The 24733-nt window shown below is 49.5% G+C and overlaps 8 protein-coding genes across 8 annotated transcripts; 5 read left to right on the top strand and 3 right to left on the bottom strand.

The window, feature by feature from the left end:
* The first annotated feature begins 790 nt into the window (after positions 1 to 790).
* C8Q69DRAFT_246934 (putative bZIP transcription factor) lies at positions 791 to 3126 on the top strand. The gene is made up of 4 exons (XM_028626552.1): positions 791 to 1164; positions 1425 to 1478; positions 1553 to 2669; positions 2726 to 3126. Exons 1-4 carry the CDS (start codon positions 1062 to 1064, stop codon positions 3027 to 3029), a joined length of 1578 nt encoding a protein of 525 aa, XP_028486115.1. The 5' UTR covers positions 791 to 1061; the 3' UTR covers positions 3030 to 3126.
* On the top strand, positions 2948 to 3704 carry C8Q69DRAFT_246796 (hypothetical protein). The gene has a single exon (XM_028626551.1). The coding sequence runs from the start codon at positions 3223 to 3225 to the stop codon at positions 3640 to 3642; it is 420 nt and encodes a 139-aa protein (XP_028486114.1). The 5' UTR covers positions 2948 to 3222; the 3' UTR covers positions 3643 to 3704.
* A 139-nt stretch (positions 3705 to 3843) lies between these two features.
* Positions 3844 to 7717, top strand: C8Q69DRAFT_431804 (putative spindle pole body component). Its single transcript, XM_028628494.1, has 2 exons — positions 3844 to 5414; positions 5464 to 7717. Exons 1-2 carry the CDS (start codon positions 4130 to 4132, stop codon positions 7326 to 7328), a joined length of 3150 nt encoding a protein of 1049 aa, XP_028486113.1. The 5' UTR covers positions 3844 to 4129; the 3' UTR covers positions 7329 to 7717.
* Positions 7718 to 7876: 159 nt separating this feature from the next.
* C8Q69DRAFT_465402 (hypothetical protein) lies at positions 7877 to 9811 on the top strand. Its single transcript, XM_028630489.1, has one exon. The coding sequence runs from the start codon at positions 8185 to 8187 to the stop codon at positions 9682 to 9684; it is 1500 nt and encodes a 499-aa protein (XP_028486112.1). The 5' UTR covers positions 7877 to 8184; the 3' UTR covers positions 9685 to 9811.
* Positions 9812 to 14177: 4366 nt separating this feature from the next.
* Positions 14178 to 15910, bottom strand: C8Q69DRAFT_246604 (hypothetical protein). The gene is made up of 2 exons (XM_028626550.1): positions 14428 to 15910; positions 14178 to 14374 (listed from the first exon to the last, which is right to left on the bottom strand). The coding sequence occupies exons 1-2, from the start codon at positions 15569 to 15571 to the stop codon at positions 14295 to 14297; spliced, it is 1224 nt and encodes a 407-aa protein (XP_028486111.1). The 5' UTR covers positions 15572 to 15910; the 3' UTR covers positions 14178 to 14294.
* C8Q69DRAFT_246603 (hypothetical protein) lies at positions 15911 to 17956 on the bottom strand. Its single transcript, XM_028626549.1, has 3 exons — positions 17364 to 17956; positions 16594 to 17306; positions 15911 to 16535 (listed from the first exon to the last, which is right to left on the bottom strand). Exons 1-3 carry the CDS (start codon positions 17733 to 17735, stop codon positions 16250 to 16252), a joined length of 1371 nt encoding a protein of 456 aa, XP_028486110.1. The 5' UTR covers positions 17736 to 17956; the 3' UTR covers positions 15911 to 16249.
* A 420-nt stretch (positions 17957 to 18376) lies between these two features.
* On the bottom strand, positions 18377 to 20280 carry C8Q69DRAFT_246470 (3-octaprenyl-4-hydroxybenzoate carboxy-lyase-domain-containing protein). Its single transcript, XM_028626548.1, has one exon. It carries the CDS (start codon positions 20040 to 20042, stop codon positions 18411 to 18413), a length of 1632 nt encoding a protein of 543 aa, XP_028486109.1. The 5' UTR covers positions 20043 to 20280; the 3' UTR covers positions 18377 to 18410.
* A 2833-nt stretch (positions 20281 to 23113) lies between these two features.
* On the top strand, positions 23114 to 24524 carry C8Q69DRAFT_444196 (salicylate hydroxylase; the record flags this gene model as incomplete). The annotated part of the gene is made up of 2 exons (XM_028628980.1): positions 23114 to 24088; positions 24153 to 24524. The coding sequence occupies 2 exons, from the start codon at positions 23114 to 23116 to the stop codon at positions 24522 to 24524; spliced, it is 1347 nt and encodes a 448-aa protein (XP_028486108.1).
* Positions 24525 to 24733: the final 209 nt, after the last annotated feature.

Raw genomic sequence — 24733 nt, 5'->3', positions numbered from 1 at the left:
AGCCAATCAGTGCAGATGGACCCACCTGAGCCGACCCCCCTGAACGGTCACTGAGCAGCCAGCAGCCCCACCGGCAGCCGGGCCAGCCCTCTGCTGCTCTCTGACTGGCACACTGCGAAGGATTCCAACGTTCCGTTCGTCGGGTTCGCGGGCGTGGGAGTGGTCCGCCGACGCTGACAGGCCAATCAGTGGGTGCGGCCCGAGGAAACGAGGTGGACGCTGCTGGCTGGTGTGCCCGCACCTAGAAAATTCCTGTCGTCGTCACCGTGATCTCATCCGTAACCTTGCCGCTGTCTGTCTGCCTGTCTCTCTTGTCTCTATATGTCTCCTTCGCGTGTCGACTACGGCGCCTAATAGCACTCGATTATTGTTATCAGCTTTGGCTTCGCGATCAGGATACAAAGGTACTGTACATACGGTACATTCCACGCACGATCCGGGATATCCTGATCTGCTGGTTGATCCCCATTCCCTGGATTTGCTCCGCTGCGGACGGTGTCCAGGGTCGCGGCCGGCATCCACTGCAGCCGCCACCAGATTGGCCGAGACTGCGACAGAGAACTTGTTCAGTTGGTGTATCCAGCCTGCATAACTCCCCCGTAGGGTTGCCGACTGGCGGTCGGGCCCATCGCGCTGCTGGTCCGGCCAGTGACAGGCGCCCTTAGCTCAGCAGGCTTTCCTGCTTGCCTCCCAGTGCTCCCACTGCTGCCACAGTAGTCTCGCACCCCCCGACAAAAAGACCCCCCGACCGCCTCCCCTCTCGCGGTTCCCCCCAAAAACTAAAAAAGGCCTCTTAAGACTTAAGCCTCTTCCGCCCGACTACGTCACCAACTCTCCTTCCCTTCCAATTCCAATTGTGCTGGTACTGCAAAAAAAAATATCATCCCCGACTCCCAAAACGGTGCGAACCCGATCCTCTCCAGCGTCCGGCCGCTCAGTGTTGGAGTCTGGTCTTTCTTTTCTATCTCGACTTCCCTCCTGCTGCTGTCATCGCCACACAACTCTCGCTCGTCCGTCGTTGACGCACCGTCGTCAGTCTCTGATCACGCCCAACCCCGACGATGTCCGCTGCCGTCGCCCATAGGGCTTCACCGCATCTCTCCCATCCTGCGTCAAGTACATCCACCCCAATGGACTCGAAAAAGAACACGTTCAAGTCAGAAGGTACGTAGCTCGCTCTCTCTCTCGCTCTCAATTCCCTCTTCTTTTTTTCTCTCGTGGCCGTTGGGACACTCCAGGCCCCGTGTCGCGAGTTTGGTGGCTCAAACTTCCCCCCTTCTGGCCTGGCGCCCGCCACACATGCCCGTCCGCGGTCTCTAGTGTCCTATCTGCCTTCGGGATGACCTCACAATTACTCTTATCGATTGGGGTTGGTTATCGAATGGCTATCTGACATGCACTTTTTTTCTGGGGTTCTGTAACAGAGGATGCGAAGGAATCTTCATCTCTTCTGACTGACAACAATACGCCTGCTACGGGTATGCTGCGGTATCACCGGTGGGACCATAGCATGACAATTGGCACTGGGGCTAATCCGATTTCCATCTTCTAGATACCAAGTCGACAGATAATAAAGATTCCAAAACGGATGACTCGTCGCTGGCACCGCCTCCACGGCCAGCGGTGACCACTGCGACAGACACCCCCGACTACTTCAACTCGGTGCACAACCCATTCGCCCTGGAGCCCAATCCCTTCGAACAGTCCTTCAGTAGTACCAGCGCGGAGACTCCTGGGAAATCGCTGCTGCCGCCTGTCGCAGCGCTCACGTCGCCGGCCTTGCCTGGAGCGAGTTCCGCAAGTGGTTACAATTGGACCAATTCTCTCCGCTCCGGGCCGCTGAGCCCAGCGATGCTGGCGGGCCCAACGAGCGGAACAGACTACTTTGACAGCATCGCGCGCGGTTTCCCCACGCCTAACGAGTCCTCGCTGCGAACTGGACTGACCCCCGGTGGTGGGGGATCGATGTTCCCTGCCCCGAGCCCCAACTCACAGGCGATTCTACAACAACTGCAGAGCGGTGGTGCGACTCCGTCGACTCTCGAGTTCCACCGCACGGCTTTGAACGCGGCTAAAAAGAGCGGCCTCAATGCGCCCACCTCGAACCCGACGACGGAGCCTACTCCTCTCAACCAGATGACCACGATGGATACGAAGACTACTCAGCCGGCGGTTGTGGACCCCTTCACCCACCATGATGCAGCCGATGCTGCTAACGGTCTCTTCATGCTTGCCAAAGGAGGCCAGGCCGGCAACCAATTCTCCGTTTCCAACCAATCGTCCATTCCCCCGCAGACCATTCAGAATGCTGGCCCCGAAGAATCTTCGGGCGTTGCGATCAAGCGTGACTCTCATGTCAATGGTTCCATTAGCAGCGGCCGTGAAATGAGTGCCTCGATCTCCGATAGCCAGGGTGAACAGGCTAAGCCGGCAGCCAAGGGCAAAGGAAAGAAGAACACGTCAACAAAGGCCACGAATTCCTCGACTAGACGGAAGGCTGAAGACTCGCCCGCTAATAAGGGCTCTAATAAGAGACAGAAGGGTAACAGCGGTTCCGCCAATGGCGGATCTCATGAGCCCGAGTCTGATGAAGAAGACCGATCTCAGCAGACTGATAACAAGAAGATGACTGATGAGGAGAAGCGGAGGAACTTCTTGGAGAGGAATCGGTAAGTCTTGAGCTTCAAGCCATTGCGTAGATCAAGCATCACTAATTACTTTGTAGTGTTGCCGCCCTCAAGTGTCGTCAGCGCAAGAAGCAGTGGCTCGCAAACCTCCAGGCCAAGGTGGAAGCCTTTACGTCAGAGAACGATGTGCTCACAGCGACAGTCACTCAGCTGCGAGAAGAGATTGTCAACCTCAAGACCCTGCTCTTGGCTCACAAAGATTGCCCCGTCTCTCAGGCTCAGGGACTCGGTCCCCTATTGATGAACGGCATGTCCGCTGGATTCGACCCACATCCGTACAACATCGCCGGCAGCATGGCAATGCCGCCGGGGGCCCAGATTCCTCAGGGCATTCGCAGATAGCCATCAACTTCTCCCCATATGATGAACGGTCAACGCGTAACGAACGTCAAAAGTACTTAATTTTGACAACTAAATTTTGCTTCACAGGGGCGAGGCGCCATCCTTTCTAGATGGGTCGACGGATAATCCCCGTCACCTTACACTATTTGAATCTCTGTTTCTTCTTTATCCCCTGCGGCATCACTTGGGAGCTATGGCATGGCTGGGTCTTCACGATGTATACGGACTAAAAGGGATGGGGAATGGCACAAACGGTGGGAGCATAGGCAGGTGCAACCCTCTCACCTGGGCGTGCACAATCGGCGGCTCGTACGATGGTTTAAACGGTTTCTATTCTCCCTTCTTGTGTGTCTTTTTTATAGGCGGCGATATTTGTCTCGGCCAGGTTGTCTCCGGTGTTTTCGGATGTGTGCTTGCTGTTCTGTACTTTCTATCTTTCTTCCTTTTTCCCCCCACTATCCGTCTCTTGGGGTCTTACATTCGTCTGTTTGATATTGCGCGGCACAGGAAATGCCTTTTCTCGGTCGAGACCAATGCTGGACGGCGTACCGGTGGCTCGACTGTGTTTATTTTGATCACATCAGCTTGTGATTGCTCCAGCTTGCTATTATAATAGCTAAGCGATTTGACCTAGAAAACGAACGTTCAACTTCATATTAATATCTCTTTCTCCCTTTAGCCTTGTTTTCGATATGGATATGTGGTGTGCGTAGGGAACCCGAATATTGTATCCGTAGATGCCTGAAGAAGATGCCTTACAGAGCGGACCAAACAGCCCAAACATCAACATCAGTCGCGTCCCACATGTGTGATACGATACGGTCGAGCCCACAACGAAGATGCGAGGCGCGATGCAATCCCGTTGTTAGAATCGCCAGACGAAATGCGCCATCCAGGTCGGGGATTTCTGTGGCATTTAACATTGTTTTTACGGGTGCGACCACGCTGAACGGTCCTGATCTGATCGCACCGAGTCGCGGTGTCGGAAACATCGCGTACAGCTTCACAGTACACGTCCAAGACTACCGAACCGCTCGCCAGCAAGAAGCACTGGCTACGCCAAGGGTGATAAACTCATTCGAATCTCGGGAGTCGTCGCAATGTCCTCTCGTCACACATCTGCGCGCCCACGTCGCATTGACGATGCCCTCTCCCAACTCGTCGATTCCTTCGTACCGCCGCTGGATCCCTCCGCGATCGGGGACGCCTACTCCGACGATGAAGAAGCCCTCGCTGCAGCTGAAGAGCAGCGTCACCGCGATTACCTCGAACGTGCCTGGCGCATTATCGACCATCACACCTCCGAATCAGGGAACGATCCAAACTCCCCATCCGGGGTCGGTTCCGGCCGCAGAGGAAGTTTAATGGGAGAGAACATCAACAGTGCCTCTGATCTGATCAAGCGGAAGCTCCTGCGCGAGAATCCCAGTCCAGATAAAGCGGTGCGGTTCTCGAATCTCTATTCGCGGCTGCTAACGCAGCCGGTGCTGGGTCAGAAATGGGCTATTTTATATCTGCTATACCGGCTCTCAGAGTCTGGGACGGATGAGATTGAGGGTATGGGAGGACCCCTTCCGATGGAGGTAGACGAGGCTGAGAGGAGTCGGAGTCCGTTGATGGAGGACGGGAATCTGGAGAGTATGCTGTTCAAGGGAAGGAGAGGGAGGAATGGTACCACCGCAATGAGGTTTAGGGATGATCCTGAAGGCGAAGGTCCGGCTATCAGTTCGTCTGTCTCGCAGCGGGGAGCACAAATTGAGAGGACAGCGTCGACCAGGAAGGCGAAGGAATTGAAAGACCGGATGAAAGAGAAGAGACCTAGTGTGGCTGAACCGGAGAGGGAGACGACGCCTCGTGCTGCTCGAGCTCATGCTCAAAGCGTGTCGAGAGAGACAGCCCCAGAGGTGGAGCAGCTCTCCCCGTTGACTGCTGAACCAGGTCTGAATGCGATGAAACCGCCCGAATCGGCCCTTTTGCGAGATCTGCCGTTCAATTTGCAAGGGTTGTCTTCGAAAAACCTGGAGTTCTCCTCTCCCACCTCTATTAAACTACCTCCGACGCTACCGATCCCTGTCTTATCACTTCTACACACTCTGGCAGAACCGTGTCTGCTATATAAAGGTCTTCAGGACTTTTCAGAAGGTTCCGACGGGGGACTTGTCGCGCAGAGTCTGAGGGCTGCGGTCGGGAATGAGCTGCGTTCATACTTGGGATTGGTGGCCACACTGGAAGGGGAAATTAGGAGAGCATTGGCTGCTGTTACGGACCAAAGTGATCCCAGGGGAGTTGTCAAAGGCGGCGTTACCTTGAAGCGCTGTGTCGTGTGGACAAGGGACGCTACAATGGCTTTGCGATTGATGAGTTTGATTGTAGAGGAAGCCAAGAGTAAGTTAGGCTGGTCTCTTCTTGACAGAACGACTCTAACTTGCAGTAGACAAGAAGGGTGGCCAACTGATCTCCTTGATCCACGGCTTCTCCTCGTCGCATGGCGATCCCTTTGTTTGCGCCTTTGCGGAACGACTCCTAACACACATTACACGTCCTTTCTATGATATGCTTCGACAGTGGATCTACGACGGTGAGTTATCTGACCCCTGGCTGGAATTCTTTGTCGTCGAGCCGGAATTCAAGCCCATCGTGGACCCTCGACGAACAGCCTCTAGTGTGTGGGAGGATAAGTACAAATTAGACGATAATATGGTCCCGTCCATCATCACCCAGGATTTTGCGAAGAAGGTCTTCTTGATTGGAAAGTCACTGAACTTCATCCGGTACGGCTGTGGGGAGTCTGCGTGGGTTGAAGCATACTCCAAGCAAGCATCCAAAGAGCTGCGGTATGGCGACACGGCAAGCTTAGAAAGTTCGATCGATGAAGCTTACAAAACCACGATGGCACGCTTGATCCATCTCATGGACACTAAATTTAAGCTCTTCGACCACTTGAAGGCTCTGAAGAAATACCTTCTCCTTGGCCAGGGAGATTTCATTGCTCTGCTTATGGAGTCTCTGGCCTCGAATCTTGACCGTCCGGCGAACTCACAATATCGTCATACGCTTACTGCTCAATTGGAGCATGCCATCCGTGCATCCAATGCACAGTATGACTCACCGGATGTTCTTCGCCGTTTAGACGCGCGCATGCTCGAACTCAGCCACGGAGAGATCGGGTGGGATTGTTTCACGCTGGAATACAAGATCGATCCTCCTGTCGACGTGGTCATCACCCCATGGGGCTCAACACAGTACCTCAAAGTTTTCAATTTCTTATGGCGCGTGAAACGCGTGGAATTTGCACTGGGCAGCAGCTGGCGTCGATTCATGACCGGCGCCAGAGGCTCGTTGGCGTCTGTTGACGACAAGGTTGGCGCTGACTGGAAACTCGCGCGATGTGCTATTGCGGAAATGATCCATTTCGTCTGTCAGTTGCAATACTACATCCTCTTCGAAGTCATCGAAGCCAGTTGGGATCAGCTACAAGCTGCTATCTCCAAGCCCGGCTGCACCCTCGACGATCTGATTGAAGCGCATACGAAATACTTGAATTCGATCACGCATAAGGGTCTCTTAGGGTCATCCTCAAGCTCCCGGAAATATCAGGAAGAGAGTTTCCTGAGCCAGCTGCATCACATCCTGAAGATCATGCTCTCTTATAAGGATGCCGTGGATGGCCTATACTCGTTTTCAATAGCCGAGTTCAGCCGCCGGCAAGAACTGAGTGCGAAGATCGAGACGCGTACAGCGCAGGGCCGCTGGGGCGTCACGGAACGAGACATGTTTCCGTCTTCGAGACGGGGCAGCCGAGCGCATAAGAACTCCATTTCAGAATCTCCGTCCTTTGCCGCCACTCCCAATCTTTTGGAAGTAGCCGACGAGCTAGACACCCCGACTGCTCGTGGTGGTGGTCTCTCTGTTGATGACCATATGCTACCGTCTCTGCGGACGCGCCTTCGCGACCTCTCAGCCGAATTCCGCTCCCGTCTGAACATCCTGCTGAGTGACTTAGCCTACCAGCCGGATGTGGACATGCGGTTCCTGGGTGTTGTGATGAATTTCAACGATGTCTATCACCCAGTCAAGAGGAGACGGACCGCTACCGCAGGCGCCTCGTCCCGGGAGAAAGAACGGGCACGGCGCAAGGCTGCTGCAGCAGCGGCGGCAGCATCAGCATCAGCATCAGGAGGGAATGGCTCTGGTTCCGGTAGCAATGCAGAAACCAGCACTCAGAGGGAGAAAGACAAGGGCAAGGAAACGAATGGAACCGGCCCAGAGGATGGAGACGGAAATGCGAACATCTCATAGAACTGAGTTTGCCCATCTCCAACGAGTCTCAGTTGTCGAATCCTTTTTCTTCTTCTCTCCTGTCCCCCGTTCTCCGTTACGCTCTGGATCTTACTCATGTTCTGTGAATGATGCGAGACTCATGACTGGGTGTATATATGGGAGTGAGGAGTGCTTGCTGCGCTGAATGCATAGTTAGGACTTTGCGAGGATCATAGAAAGGTCTATTTTCTGTCATGATCTTTACAATGGCGCACTTTAATTAATTACACCAGTTTCAAAAATAATCCTCAATGGAGATTAGTCGGATGTAAAATAGATGATTTATTGAGTGTCTAGTAGTACTTTTTATACATAGACAGGTACATAATCACCCTTAGTTACAAACACAAATACTTATCACAATAACAATCAAAAAAAATAATTAGATAGATAGTTGTACAGTACAGTACATAGTTAACTAGTGTTTAGATTATCTAGACTATGACATCCGCTTTAGACCAAAACTTTAAAAAAAAATAAGGCAAAAAGCTTTCCCCTTCCGCTCACGTGGGAAATTTTCCCCAGAAAGCTAAACAAGAAAAAAAAGAAAGAGAAAAGAAAGCTACCCAACTCTTCTCTTCTCCTATTATTATCAATTCCAGTGCTGAAATAAAACTATTTCGCCAATGCGATCGGGCTGGTGATTTTTTTTTCTTTCTTTCTTTCATCATCTCTTATTCTCTTATCTGCGTGTTATTTTTTTTTCCCTTTTATTTAATTGGTCCCATCGCTTCACCGTCAATTCTACGCCCGTCTCGTCCTTCCTTCTTTCTCCGCCAATCGCGCGCAACACGCAAAAACTTGAAGTACGGGATATAAGGATATACGGATAAGGATGTCCGATTCTAAAGCGCGGGTTCCCGCGTGGAAGAAGCTCGGTTTGAAGCTGAAGAACGCCAAGGATGAGAAGCGCTCTGCGTCAGCTGGGGATGATGCGATGGAGGTAGATGTCGCTGATGGTGAAGGAGAAGGAGGCGCGGGTGATGATACAAAGGTGGAGAAAAAGCAGAAGCAGAAGCAGAAGCAGAAAAAGGAGAAAGGGGAGAAGAAAGATAAAAAGGATGAGAAGGAAAAGAAGAAGAAGGGCAAACGGACGAAGAGTGATGTTGCCGAGGAAGATCAAGATGGTGATGACGAGAAGGATAATGATGATGATAATAAGGAAGAAGCTTCTGAATCGAAGGGGCGGGGTAAGAAGAGACGCTTGGATCCTGAGGAAGATGGGGATAAGAAGGTGGAGGATGTGAAGAAGGCAAAGGTTGAGAATAGGAGGAAGAGCGTGACTTTCACCTCGGATACGAAGCGGGAGGACGACAAGAGCGACGAAGAATCGCTACAGACGCAATCGAAGGAGAGCGAAGACCAGGAAGAAGACAAGGACAAAGACGAAGAAGGATCCAAGAAGAAAAAGAAGAAAGAGAAGAAGCGCGCAAAGAAGGGCGACGTATCGAAGACTTCGACTACGACTACCAAAACCGATCACATTCACGAAACACCCGTCCTCTCCTACCTCTCGCGCTACTACGAAAACCGTGATATTTGGAAGTTCCAGAAGAACCGCGAGACGCATCTGCTGAAGCATCTGCTGTCGCTCGAGCATGTCCCTGCTCGCTATAACGCTGCGTTGCTGGCATATTTGAAAGGATTACGAGGCGAGGCTGCGAAGATGCGGATTCGCATCGCGGCTGGGGAGTCGATCAAGAACGATATAGAGGCCGAGAGATCCGCATCACAGAAGAAGCAGACAAGCGAAGAAGGAAAGGAAACGGAAACCCAAGGCGAGGAGGAGCAGGACCACACCGAGACCGAAACGAGCAAGGCTTACCACAACGTGGTGCAAGCTTTCCGATCCCAGTTATCTGCCGGAAAGGAGGAATTCAGCGATCCTACGGCCGTTGAGGCTTTGGACGCAGCCTCGAAGCAGCGACTTGAGAAGCGCAAACGAGCAGAGCTCGTGCTGTACGCTGTGAACGGTGCAGTCTGGACGGAAGAGAAGCCGAAACAGCCTCCTAGCGCTGCTCAGAAGAAGAAGAAACGGAAGAACCGTACTGCCGTCGTTGAGATTTCGAGCAGTAGCGAAAGTGAGAGCGACAGCGACAGCGACAGCGACGACGACAATGACAAGGACAGTAAAACGCAGAAGCCCGCTTCCTCCGCCCCGAAGCGCAACTCCTCCAGCAGCTCATCTTCAGATTCTGACTCGGATAACTCAACTTCATCCTCATCAACAGCGGGACGTGCCACATCATCCTCATCGTCCTCCTCTTCTGATTCAGACTCCGACTCTAGCTCGGAGTCTAGTTCTGATTCCGATTCAAGTTCTGACTCGGAATGACACAATAATAATGTTTTGCATTTGTGATAGGTATAGACAAAAATTTGCTCTTTGTTAAACTACGAAATATAGAAATGGCACTCTTGGAGGGAAAGAAAACATACATTTCTTTTACCGGTATCTAGACCAATCCCGAGAGATATCTTCTCCGTATTCTCTCCTCTAGAATGTAGAAAGTACTAAAAGTTACCATCTCGCGCTGTCTTGTGAACGTAGATATGAAATTCATCTATCATTTCCTCATCACGAGCCATCAACCTAGCTTGATCTATCGTGAGAAAAAGAAATTCATCCAGTATAAATGAAAAAAAAAAAAAAAAAAAAAAAAAAGGAAAAAGAAAAACGCCAAAGCTAAGAGAGGAGAGACACATATCCAGACCCGCTGGATATTTCCAAAACGCCTTCCCATTTTCTTTCCGTACCGACTCCTTCCCATTCATATCGCTGTCCATCGCCGGACATATAAGAAATAAGTCTATACTGCTGAAGTCGAAACGAAGCGAAGCGAGGAGAACAAAATGTACACCCGTAGGATCGAATCCATCTCATGTCGCTAGTTCCCCAAAGCGTGAGCGTCGCATAAAAAAGAAGGCGTCAGATAAATAAATAAGAAACGGAAGGTTTCGTTGGACTTTATGGGTTTTCATTTTTTGTCGTCCGCAGGAATTGATGGGTGATCTCGTTGAAGAGAGATCTTTTCACCTTCTAAAAAATGTCAGTACCAGTATTCTCTAGGAAGAGATCTTCTACATGTCGAAGTGAACAAATGGATGTGTACCATATACGAACCTTTGATCTGTTGTATTTGGCGGATTGTCTTGTGATAGATCTCATCCCAACGCCGTTGGTAGCTGACCACATCAAGGCCGCTGAGCTCATCGAGCCCTAGGTCGGTGCGATCACTGTCACTAGACATTTTGGGGTTGCTGGGAGCCGGAGATGACATCTGGTGGGAAACGATGATGTGATGCAAAGCGGATCGCAAATTTGTTGATATAGATAAGGGACTCGTTGCTCTTTTGAATATTCTTTTCACAACAGTTTGTCACTTTGTGATGATGTAATAGTGGCAAAAGTGATTCGGTGTATGTAGGTACAGAACTTAAAATTAGTTCCAGGTTGGGGCGAACGATATATAGTAGTAATATTCAACTGTCAGTTATAAATGAGAAATCAGCGACTAGCCGACGCAGAGATTCCGTGTACTTTAAATAATATTAGCGCAAGGGAGTTGGCATCGCGAGAACATCAAGGAAATGAAGAACAAGACCGAGACAAGCTCGTGCCCGGCCACACGTGTGGTATGATTCTTTCTCTCCAGGCCAAACATCCTCCCCGATCGGCGATCCGGGCAAGAGAGTCCTGGTGAAGCCGCTTGTATCAGGTTCCAATAAATGGACATCAGCCTTGCAGGCGGCGCGCTCCGTCCCGCGCACTTGGGCCGTCACGACTCAGCCCGGATCTCTGAGACCCTCTAAAGTGCCGATGGGACGTTTCCCATTTGCAGCTTGACGCGCTTTGCGATGGGAATAGTTGGCGACTGGGAAGTCTTCCCGCTGTGTAGTGTAGAACAAAGCACGGAGGACCATGATAGCTGTTTCTCGGCCGCATCCCGGTCATTCCTCAGAGGTCAACGATGCACATAATAACTAGTAATAATAGTTAACTAATCTCAAGTCGACGTTGCTGTGTAATAGCTGGCAGCTCACCACTGCCGTCTCGCTATCCGGGGCAGGGTCGACGAGCAGGGATCACCGCTTCGGAGACACTCAACGAGAACAACACCGGTTACGTTGCACATTCGCAGTCCAACTTCCAGCTAAGCCATCGTGCCCCGTAGGTACGGATCGCTTCCTCTCTTCCCCGCGAGGCGGCCAGGGAAAGAGAAACGAAAATGAGTTGTCGTGTGTCCACTTCCCGCTTCCAAAAGACCAAGAGGCCCACCGTGCTAGAGATCTCAGTCTCGACTCCGTGTTGGGGGAGCCCGTCAAGAAAAGGGCGGTCGACTTTTGTCTGGAGCACCGGCCCACAGCTTCTCTTTTTCTCTCTGTTCTCTTTTCTCTTTTCTTCTCGGATGTTTTCCTTCGGGAATTCTGTGGGGCCGCGGATCTTCAGCTCCGGAAGCCATATCCATGTCTTCGGGACGCGGCAGTTCCTCTTGTTTTCCTGGGTTTGCCTTGTCCGCCATCTTCGGGACTGGTCCTATCCCGAATACTCCTTTTCGATTGCCGACTATGTTTACCCCTTGCTGGTACGATATCTCGGAAACCCGCGTAGAGCTTTAATCCGTAACTGCCCTTGTGAATCATAGTGGAAACAGTATGCTTTCTGGTCCCAATTGAAAGATGAAATCAGATTCCAGTGGCGGAGATCTCTATCGCGCATAGTTCCGAGAACAAGATCGATCTAAAAATGGCAGAAGCGATCTCCCACTAGCTAGTCTTTCTTTCAAACTTACGGTAAGTGGCAGTACGTACTCCGTACGAGAGGGTGATGGTGGATCTAAATCGCACTCGTCAGTAATAGAAAACCTGAGATTGGTACAGAAATATGGCCTCACTGCCAATGTCAGCGAGCCGCTAGGCATGTTAGTCAGTTGGAGAGAGATCCAAGCAATGAGGTTTACTCCGGATAGGGGAATGGTCACTACTGTTGAGTACGGAAGAATAGGCCTAGAATGTCGATCCGCCCTCTCCTGCGACGTCGTCTAACTGAGATCGCCGTCCAAGGACCCGCTGCCTGACATAGCTTTAGATCTATCCACCGGGTCAATTGCCAAGTACCTTAGAAAATCTGTCTCAAACGTGGGCCACGTTGAGAGTCTGAAGGCGGGTATAGTCCGTATGAAACATTTCTGTGGATAACCGGAAGCTTTCCCCTTCTATAAAGCGCTGTATCAGAAATGGGAATGTAGCCGGTTTTGGAATGTTCTTTAGACTCGATACCGCCTGGTCAGGAGCTTCATTGCTCTGTTATTAGCCTGGAAATATCATCCCATTGATGCAGTGGATCTCACATGGACTTGTATTCTGGTAACGCCAGTCCAACTGGCACGACAACGGCGGAGCAACGTGCTTAGCTCATTGAAGACAAAACTCCGACTGACAGGTACAACAGGATAAGCAAATTCTTGCAGCCTCAACACTGTAATAAACTATTGTGGGAGATTCGAGACTGCCAAACCTGTCATTAGAAGCCTGTTCCTTTTTTTTTCTACCCCTAGCATGCCCAAAAGAACATAACCAGTTTCAGAAAACGTAATGCTTTTTCACTCTGTCGAAACTATGTTCGGCCCGAGCTGTCGCTGAATGTCGTGTTCACCACGTCTTTTAGAAAGGGTGACATGGCCGTCCCTATACATGCATTTGAAATGATAGTGGAGTTTGGGGCTCCTCGCCAGGGCTCCGCCCTTTCGGAAGTCGTATACAGGTCCTTGATCTAAGCAGTATTGCATTACTTTCGTTCTTCTGAACGGGGGCGCGTTCACTTACCAGGTCTATACCGGCAAACTTGAAATATGAGACTCGGTTCCACCTGGCCAGCAGTCCAGAAGCAAGGCTGTATATTCTGCGGCTCTGCAGCTTCACTTTACCTCTGTTGAGAGGATCCCGTCATTGCTCTGCTACCGAGTCTCTAGCTTTTCTGTGACAAAAGGATCTCCACACCATCTAAACGATAGCAACTCCTTCACAATCTCCCGATACATCCCCTGGACGACTATTGTAAGGATCTTTGTTCGCTGGTCCTCGACCCGCCTCTTTGACGTCAGGTTCTCGACCATTTCTAAGGGCCTACCCTACCTCAAGGAAACATGTCACCCGACATGACAAGGTCCCATAAGCAAGCTTGAGGTGGGTTGCTATGGTATTCACACCGCTCTTTTGTTCAGTTGAGGACACAAATGAAAAATCCCCATCTGTCGATGCTCTGTCTAACCGCTAGGTATTATGATCAGAAACATCCAACCTGGGTGGAGTGGTCGGCACGCCTCGATCATCCGCGCTTTCCCATGAATATTCATTGATCCGTATTAGTCGAGCGCAGTGTTTTGAATTCTTGTCTGGTGTGTGTCATACAGTTCTGCCTTGCACTCACTTTGTTTCACGGCGTTATAGAGATGCATTGGTATATTTTACTTGCACAGCAAGTTTCGGGTGAGCAATTCCATGAGCCCCCGTTCTTCAAGAAAGGAGGGAAAGAAGACATGAACAGATCACAATGACGAGTATGCCGTTGATTACCCCAACAGATGGTTACTGTGTAGTCCAGGGACATCGAGGAGTATGCGGCATTGGGAAACACACAATGTGTTTCCACCTCTCTGGCCAGGACCAGAGAACATTCGATCGACACGGTAAATAGGACGTGTACCGTCATTTGTGTAAAGACCGATGACGGTGTGAATATGACGCTTGATCACAGCTCGCTGAATATAGAAATGATAACCAAACAGTATAGTAAGACAAGGACATGATTTGGGACAGCATTCAAGCTTATTTCCCTTGGTCTGTCATTAGTCCTGGGGCGACTGGTATTTCGAGCATTTCGATTGTGGGACAGTACTCCCTTGAGATCCTACATTCTAACTGTTCAGAATATCTGCCTTGTATCTATCCACAGGCTTCGTTGAGGTGGCCATTCCTCCAAGGTTGATTGCAGACCCAACACCACTCATGATGGCAACGAGAGCCTTTAATTCGAATATTAGTATCTCCCTTCGAGCATGGTTTAAATTATACTTACAGGTCATGTGTTTGCAACCATCAACCTTGACTATCCAATATGAGCAGTTTGCCCCGGGACACGGTTTGCTTGTCCTGGACACCTCTGCTTCTCCTTGTAATTCTTCCTTGCGTCTTTCGGCTCTCTCTTGCAACCGATTTCTTTCAATAGCCGCTTCCTCTTCTTGGTTCTTTGCACGTGTTCTGGTTACTTCATTAACCCGTCTCTGCCCTGCTTCCATTTGTTGCAGCACTTCTTCCTCGTTCGTTTGCTGTCCTTTCTCAATTTCTGCAACATTAGTTATCAACTGTGAACCTTCTTGCTGTCCATCTTCTTCTTGAAGTTCCATTGCGAGACGACGGTCCCTTTGGACCTGTTCACGAATGCGGTCATTTTCTTCCTGTTGCGCTTGCACAAGGGCTTCCGTCTCTGTGGCTTCTTGCCTGCGACGCTCCTCTGCAACTTCGGGATGATCGAATTCATAACAGGTAAACCCTTCATGCCATATCGCGTTCGGGTGGTTGAAGCAAGTACGGGCGCCACAAGCATGGCAGATAACAATTGGTGATTCGGCGCCAGAAACGTGAAGTTGGCCAGCGCCACATGTCGGGTTGCAACACCATATGAAGTTCGGATCAGAGGAAATCGCCGTCCGTGCCTGAAGAGAGTCGTAACGCACAAATGTTGCTGGAGATGCCCATTGCTTGATCTCGGTATGTGCCAAAGCGGCCAGGCATATAGGACATGTCAAGCGATCAGGACCGGAGTTGTTTAGCTGCGCATCCAAATGCTGTGCAAGACAACCTCTGCAAACCCTTTGCTGATGCCTCTCTGGGCTTGTGTGATCGCAAATAGACGAGATCGCTCGATCAGGGAAAGAGGATGGAGGAAATGTCTCCAGGCACACGATGCATTCCCCTGGTCCAGTAAGAGGTCTCTCATGCGGAGCAAGATCGGAAAGCGTCCGTTGAGTCAATGATAGATCTAAAGCTTGAGTAATTTCTTGACGTTGAGTCTGTTTGCTTTGCTTGTTGCCATATGTCGGTATCACAGCATGCACTGTGACGTTTGACTTCTCAACATTTCGATGGTGGCCACTCTTGTGTCTGTGGACATGCGAAGACCGGTAAACAGCGTCAACTGATGTACGTTTGGTATAAGGCATGTATATCTCTGCACCCAGGTCGCTACTATTCTGTCAATACTTCGAACTCTCCAGAAGTGAATCGCGGAAATGTTGAGGGAGCAATTGAGCGCGCACCTTCCTGTTTCATCCAAAAGTGACAGGTTTGGACCCATTTAACCGTGCAAGATACAAATATGTTTGAGACTTGGTTGCGATCCTTGAAACTAACGAAGCCTTCATGATGAAGTACTCGAGTCCTTCGAGGGCTTTTAAGCTCTCATCGTCTATTCTCTGATCATGCCAAAAGGCACTCGATGCGGAGCGCAGTAGCCCTGCAACTTGGGCCTCTGTGATTGGGCGTCAAACCATCACGCCTTATCAACCGCGAATGAAGCCTCCATTGAGGGGAACTGCCTCACATCACATCTATCGCGGAATTTGTTCCTGCAACTCGAACACATCGACTCACTTATCATGTCATGACACATCGCGCCGGTGACAGACGGAGACCCGCCTCGTTTCCATCGGATGGAGGAAGAAAAAAGTACTTTGGAGAATTAGTTTCATGTTGTGGCATCCTTTGCCCCTCGCCTGACATTATGTGTTTCTATCTTGATTTGCCGTCTCTATGAGTCATGGAATAATCGCCAGAGCCGAGTGTTAATCGGCTCATATCATGGAAAAAAAACAAAAAAAAAACTGAGTTTACGGAAAAAGTTATACTCGAGATTTTATGGCGGCCAGTCTGTTACTGTCCTCTGCAATGTCGAAGACTTTGTTACCGAACTTCCATACCTGCTCTACGATTAGTTTCGTGCCTCCTATGCTGTCTTCTCTCTTCAACACGAGAAGGTCTGCATCAGCACCAGGAATCACATTCCCTTTCCTGTCAGAAATTCCTAGCAACGCGGCCGGAGTCGATGTCACGGCGCTGATAGCTTCTGCCACAGAAGCCCCGGTGAAGTTGATGAAATTATTGACACAATCCATCAAAGTAACCGCGCTAGGAACATTAGGCTTGTCACTTTCTGGTGAGAATTATGTCTCATGGACAGACTCACCTTCCTGCAATAGTATCTGTTCCTTCCAGGGTAATTTTGGCGCCTCTCTTTTCTATATTTCTTCCTCCAGTCCACTCATAGACCCCATCTTCACATCCTGCAATCATACTTGCATCTGTAACCAGGATGAACCCTTGGGGATGGCATCTCCACGCCAAATTGACGCTGGCAGGATGGACGTGTATCCCATCTGCAATAATTCCGAAATAGGGTCTTTTATCAGGCTCGATACGTGCTGTATTGGCCTTGGTGCTTGAGAAAGCAATAGTTCCGAGTGGTCCGGGCTCACGATGATGAAAGGGGCACATTGTGTTGAATAGGTGAGTAATGGATCTTGCTCCTGCTTGAATCGCGGCAATGGACTCTTCATAGTTAGCTTTCGTGTGGCCGATGCTGGCTACAATTCCTTTTTTTGTGAGATGATGAATGGTATCAAGAGCGCCTGGAAGCTCAGGTGCTATAGTAATCATCTTCACAGGGGTGTTGACAGCCGACTGGGTCGTTTGGTGGTCCGCAAATCCAAGATTTAGCCCTCCGTAACAACTAACGAGACGCTCTAGACTACAGTCGCCCCCGACAGCTTTAACAGCATCAACGTCGTGGCAGCCACTTTTGTCAATGTTCAAGAAAGGGCCTTCACAATGTGCGCCAAGAGATTGAGAACCCATATTTGGAACTCTTTCCGGATTGGTTGCCCCGATTATAGGGAGGATCTAGTCAAAATTAGCCTGTAACGCGTTTGCCAACAGTCACTCTCGGCCTCATTTTACCTTCTGATACACTTCCGGCTTCTGACTTGTCATTGTTGCCAGATAACTCGTCACGCCTGTCCTAACTAGTCTCTGGTTCATGACACGAATATCATTCTTAAAGGAGTTAATGTCACCATTAGACGGCAGGCGGGATAAGTCCACGTTAAAAGCACCATTGAATTGCATATCGATGAACCCCGGGCATAGGATCCGACCCTTGAGGTCTACTGTCCTATCCTCTACCACTCTTTCGCCTTCAGGAAACTCGAAGCCGTCCAATATACGTCCGGTGGCCCCGTCAACGTATAGCTCATTTGTCACAGTCCGGCCACCAGAGATAATGTCTCCATTTTTGAATGCTGTTATCTTTCCTGGCGTCGGCGAAAACATTGAGGGTTCCAGTTAAGCGTAAGTGAGATTGGAAATATTGGAAGCTAACAACGACAGACTAAAGTAATTCTGCGATCAAAACACGATCTGAGATGACGCGGTAACAAAGGTAAACGAAGCGACTCGAAGAACAGTGGAGGACATCAGTCCGGTTCTAACTCTTATGGAACTTCCTCAAGCTTTCTGTAAGTGATGTCGGCGTGAGGCCATAGGTAGTGTAACTATGCGGCAGTTGGCGGCGTTGATGAGTCAGCCAAAGAAGAGGGGCACCGTGGATGAGTTGGCATAAGTATCAACAGAATAGTTCAGAAACCGTTTTTAAGGTGTACAATGTCGATTCTGACTCGTATTCCACTGGGGGAAGAGTTGGGGGGTTGAGAAGAATAGGCCCCATGCTGATGTGAACGGGGTCTTTGTCATCGTAACTGAGATTTTGAGGTTGATGTATCGAGCAAGCAATGTATATATATACTCACTAGGAGCGGTAACTGACACAGGAACTAGTTACCCAGGAAGCAATGCAAAAGCGTCTATTATGCCAAGGACTCAAATGCAAACGGATAGTACTATGGATGACAATGTATGCTGCCTTTGCGCGCTAACGTAATTCTGTAAAGATAGATAAAACCCGGGATCTAGAGACTTAATCTGTCTGCATTGTTGCAAAATGTGTCTTTACTCTCGAAACCAATTCTTCCACCTCTTCATAACCTTCTCCGTCACCTCCTCTGGATAAGCACCTGCGAAGCTGCTCCGTACCCAATCTCTCTTTCCTTCAAATTCCGGTGGAAGCAAAAGATTCATCACGCTCTTTCCACCCATTCCTGGATCCTTAAGCTGTTTGCTCTTATTAGCTCTGGTCATGTACGGGAGCATAGGGATTCCTCCAATGTCCCCGAAGACATGTTCATCTGAACCGGGACGGTATCGCGTTGCTAGAGCCCATACGACCTCGTTGATGTCCGTGATATCAATATCATCTCCCACCAACATGACCTTGGGCGCCTCCCATCCAGCATGAGTCTTGAAAATGATATCGCCTGCGCGACGACACAGTTCTTCTGCATCAATTCCCATGGTTGCTAGCTTCTTGATATCGACGCTGACCACAATCCAACAGCTCTGGGCCTCGAAAGGCATCCACACAAAATCCACAGGGAAGTTGTTCTTTTCCAGCGCATCCATTATCTCAGCTGCAATAGCAGTGCCCCATACTGTATGCGTCTCATCTGCAGCTGTTCCAGCTACACATATAGGCACGATAGGATCATTGCGATAGGTCACGCAGTCAACCTGGAACAATGGCTCATCAAGAGGTTGGTCTTCAAAAAGGTATCCGTGATATTCCCCCATCGGTCCCTCGGGGACTTTCTTGGAGTTACTGATGCGACCCTCGATCACGAGCTCTGCATTAGCAGGCACGTAGAGGTCGTTTGTTTCACACTTGACCACTTCTACAGGCGAACCGCATAATGCGCCTATATACCCATCCTCTGAAACCTTCGCTGGTAGCGGCATGCCAGCCACGAATGCCGCGGCTGGTGGGCCACCTAGGACCAGAGCCCATGGAGTATCTTCAGCCCCCGAGTCGATCCACGTTTTTCTCACCTGGGCAAGGTGTTGGGCAGCCATCACAGGAGCAGTCAGTAAGCGCGGCTCGTTGGCGACGTGCATCGTACGAGAGATGGACCACGATGTCCAAGATTTGTCTGGCGTTTGCACAACATGGAATCCATAGCTGCCCAGATAAGTGCCCCCGTCTATAGAATGGAGTCGAGGAATAGGCCATTTCGTCATGTCGATCTGGTCTCCTTTAAGGATATTCTGCTTGACTGGTGCATCCGATACACGTACTGGGGGCATTGGCTTCCCGTTCTTGGTGTCGATCAGCTTCTGGACAATATCGCGAGGACTACTCGTGGCCGGTAAACCTAATTGAAGAGCCATCCTGCCATAGCGGTCTCTCTTATCCTTTCGTAACCCAACAGGTGCTCCTAGAATCTTGAAGAGACCGGTCTTTGGATCTGTTCCCGCGACGTCATGGAAGAGAGGCGCAGGTGCGTGTGTCTCGTATACTCTCCGGGTAACTGCGGCAACCTCCAGGTTAGGGGAGACTTGATCTTTGATATCGACTAGATCTCCTTGCTCGCGAAGAGCAGAGACCAGTGATCGGAGATTGAGGTGAGGTGTATTATTGTCCTTGCTCACGTTCAATCGCGCTGGAGTAGTGGATAGAAGACGAAACTGAGCATGGCCGCGAAGAAGCAGACGACGGCGCAGGACGCTTGATGTTATGACATTCGCCATACCGGTAGGAATGGGCAGTTATTGGAGTGAAGTAATATCTCAACTGAAACGGGTACAATACTCTCAACGATAGATACACCCTAATCCAGCGAGCCAGTAGAACGGGAGAGCGTATGCGGCCGGAGAAGACGAGGAGTATTATCAACTAGACACTACATCTGCTAAACCTCCAGATGCAGATTTATCATTGTCACTGGGAAATATATAGGTTTATGGTATGCTGTAGACAGTCGGCTAGAAAAGCTACGGAAGATACCGATTCTCCGTGCTACTCGACCATCACGCAAGTCCGGAATGCCGGCAGCCCCTCCATCGAAGATAATAATAATATACCATACTGGCCTGCCATCTGTGATGTATACATCAGGTGGAATCATCAATACCATCGTATGACGTAGGAGCGAAGGAGGGCAGTCCGGGAGGCTTCCCGTCGGCTCGCTTCCCGACAGATCTATTCATAACTCGCCCTCAAATAATGCTCAATTCTTCCAAGAAATCAGGTATTGCAATAAGATATGACGAGGAAGATGAATCTTTGGAACTAGAATCCTCAGATTTGATACGTATGTTGACCCGCTCAACAGTATTCATAGCGATAGTCCATACAGTACTGCGACGGAAGATCCGGATAGCATGATGGTCAGAATCATCATGGGCCTTGCTGACCACCAGAATGATTACGATATCCTATCCCCACCAACCAGCTATCTACAATACCGGTGATTTTTATAGAGATCCATTGTGCTAATGTACGGGGTGAAGGTGAGACAACAGACTGTATCTTAGATAGCCGAGTTAGACGTCTTTACAGAAAATCAAGCAGTCAGTTCAGTAACAATGGGGAATAATATTATATAACCCCTTTAGAAGTCCAAATCTGACCTAGCTAGCTATGGTATATTCTCGATCCAGCACCAAGTGCTATTCTTTTATTCCCCGGTGTCCTCGAGCTCAGCGGCTCCACGCAGAGTCATGCGATGCCCCCCTGCACAATAATGATAATAATAAGAGACCATATGAAAACCCTTGGCATATTGCATTCGATTCTCATAACAGCGGTCGAGAATTTCTTATGACCAATTCGCAGGAACATCGAACATCAAATCATGACATTTTTGTTCCTAGACTAGGTACCTAATTAATGCGCCACAACCAATATTATTATTACAAGCCTATAAGATTCTGGACGATAAAAGTCATATCGAGTACACCCAGAAAGTAACTCTGCCGAGGAAATTTTGCTGCTTCCAGCACAACTTCCGGACAAGCCGACGTCTGTGCTGGTCGTGTAGGAGCCCGTGCTGGCACTGGAGGTGGCCCGGGCGGGATAATGACAGCTCCAGACGCAAAAGCGACTTTTTTAGTCCGAGACTGAGAGGAGGATGGTCTTGTCTGTGTAGTGCGTTTCATGATTCGGGGCGACTTCAACGAGTTCCGGCATTGGCTCCTATTAACGTGATAGGTAATACGTTAGTGGCCGTTGTTCTGTCATATTGTGCCAGTTTAATTAAACGAAAAAGGCCGGCATCTCGCCGAAATTCAGCGCTGCTATGTAACTCCATAAATCCATGGAAGATTTGGTAGCAGCATCTCTGCTCCACGCTGTAATTAATATATCATTTCTGATCTATCAACCTATACAACGAGGATCTCAAACAAGAGAAAGGGGTACGGGGATCAGGTATTCAACTGACCAGACGCGCGATAACAGACTTGGTGACTCGTCGATTTGCTTCGTCTTGTGGGCCCGGGCACGGTTCTCCCGGGCTGACTGTGGCGCTGCTTTGTGGTGTATTATTCTGCCCATGTTGATCTTGTATTATTATATTATATGGCAACAAAGAGAAGATGGCGGATACTAATAATTGATAGTAGTAATATATTGCAGTGCAAGCAGAGAGCTGCTGCCATCCGTATGAATAAAATCTCGTGAGACACGTCATTCTATCATCTTTCTCTCAGAATATACTTTTGAGTTCGTTCTACGTTTGTGTTGTCTTATGGTTTACTTTGTATAAAGGTTGTCGAATCCATGGAAAGGATGGTTGTACACGATTATCAGCCTGATCAGATAGCCTGCGCGACGTTGAAACTGAAGATAATGAAGGATTCGTCGAAAGTCACTAGGCATTGTCGTACCAGGTTTTCAGTCAGGGACACTACAAGCCAATTAACCAACTGCTTCAGGCCAACGGTTATAGATAGGCTATTATACCGTCTGATATTGCACAAAAAAAGCAAAAATTAAAAAAAAAAAAATTGTCCGCACGACTATTATTATCGGTAATCGCGCCTATGCGGGGGAGGAGACCGATTGATGAAGATCATGCAGTGTAGGGAAGTTCCTTGAATATTTCTGCAGGCATTATTGCTGGGTAAACTGCACGAAAAAAGTTCTCATCCCACAGTCCGCGTCATGATCCATGCCCACTACTATTAGAGCGCGAGTCGATTGAACCTCGGTTGTATATTGAAATCGATTATGATGATGATGATTATTATAATTATAATTATTTAATGCTACGGTCAAATCCGCCGACTTTGTCTCCACACGTGACTCCTGAAACAAAATCGATAGCGTCACGAAAAGAGTTTTAGCCGCCGGCCATCCATGGCTACGATCTCATAGTCGTAGCGTTTTCTGTGCTGCAAATAGCAATTGTCGAAAGCGAGATCTAGCAGGCGATGTACGCTCGGAGCCTGCGCCTCTCCTGGTCTGGCCTTCTTCGATGGTGGATCCCCATCATAATCGCAACGTCTTGGGCTCAGACCCGGGGAGGAGACTTATTTGACAGGGGCGACAGCAGTTGCACCGGCGCAGTAGCGCCTCCAATTAATTATTATTATTATTATTTCTTGTATCCCCTCGTTTGCTCGTGTGATATGATCTTCTCTCGGTTGTTGTAATTTCTTCCACTCTCCTTTCGCTGGCTGGCTACTTCTTTGGCTATCGAGATAATTTTTTTTTTCTTTTTCTTTTTTTCCCTTTTCGGGTTTCTTTCTCGGATAGCGCGTGGCCGGTACTGGTTCAAAATCTCCACTCTTCTGTTCGTTGCTTAAAACTAATAGCTATGCCTGTGCGTGAGATCCTGGTGCTCGGTGGTGGCATTGCGGGCATTGCCTCAGCCCTGGCTCTATCAAAGGAACTCGGTCCAATTGTTCCGGATCTGAAAATCAGAGTATTTGAGAGACATGAGGTTCCGTCCACCTCCGGAGGCGCTATCAACCTGACGCCGGTGGCACAGAGGCATCTGGCTCATCTGGGAATCTTAGAGGAGCTAGATAGAATGGGCCCGGACGGTGGGACGGAGGTCGATGCCATTGAGATATACTCGATCCGAACAGGGAGAGCCTTAGGCTCAGTCAACTTTAGCGATAAACATGGACAAGGATATAAAGGCTACAAAGGTCGAAGAGTCACGAGGATTGCCCTGTTGTTAGCAATGATTGCTACCGTGGAAAAGGCTCACAATGTTGAGCTCGAATTCGGCAAACGGGTGGTGGGCGGAGAAGAGAAGGGCAACAAAGTAATGATCCACTTTGCAGATGGCTCGATGGCGATGGGAGACTTGGCTCTGGGCTGTGATGGTGTGCATTCGCCAACAAGGACACGGATCGTCGATATCGGTCGCCGGTCAGAATACACGGGCATCTCGTTCCTCCAGACCACGATCCGTTCGGCGGATCTGAAGTCTCACATCCATTTCCATACCAGTGCCCTCAACATCTCCCGGTATGGCTCCATGTTGACCAGCTACTGCGATCGGGATCGCGAGGAGTTATTCGTGGCCGCTATTATCGAATATGATGAAGACCTGGTCAAGCAGAATCGACTCGAATATGGCCAGGAATGGAGGGCGCAACATGCAATCAAGATGGGACTTAGAGAGGAAGTGCGGGACCGCTTCTCAAAATCTGCCTTTGACTGTGTCCGGGAAATTGTACAGCTCCCTACAGACTGGTTCCTGTATCCGGTTTATCAAGTGCCACCGGGAGGGAAGTGGTACTCGGAACGGATTCTTCTGCTGGGGGACGCAGCTCACGCGGTAAGGAAATCAACAACAATCGCGCCAATGACCTATTCACGTGGAAGCTCACTTTAGATTGTAGATGCCACCCAGGGACGAATCTGCAGCGTACGCCTTGGACGATGCTATTCTATTCGCACGTACCCTTGCTCGTTATCCATATCACCCACCAGGCCTATCCTTCAAGATTTACGAGAATATTCGTCGAGAGCCTGTCAATCAGGCTTTCAAGGCCTCTACTAAAAGATGGGATAAGAATAGAGATACCGGAGCTTTAAAGGCATCGTTAACTGAATGGACCCTCCCGCTGTATCTGCGGAAAACTAAAGATGCCAGGAAGGAGGCATGGGAATTTGACGCCAGCGAGGTGCCGATCCCTCAGATCAGTGAGGAACAGATTGCCTTTGACTGGGCCTCCGGAATGGATAGTTCGGAGTTTGAGAGAGAAATCTAAAATCTAATATGAATATTTCAGCGAAATCCTCTTGGATTTGGAGAACTTGGTGGATCTCCAGCCGTTCATGGCTTGATTATTGATTGGACCTAATGGACCTGACGTGCCATACTGATCTAGGCCTACTAGTTGTGTTCGCGGACCGCAAGTCAGCAACATTCTGAGCTTCAGTGGCAGAGTGTTCGACGTTATGTTCTAAAAGAGCCCAG

This window comes from Paecilomyces variotii, assembly GCF_004022145.1.
Source record: "Paecilomyces variotii strain CBS 101075 chromosome Unknown C8Q69scaffold_4, whole genome shotgun sequence".
Taxonomy (NCBI): Eukaryota; Fungi; Ascomycota; class Eurotiomycetes; order Eurotiales; family Thermoascaceae; genus Paecilomyces; species Paecilomyces variotii.
Note: the sequence above shows the minus strand (reverse complement) of the source record. Positions and strands in the feature narration are given on the sequence as shown.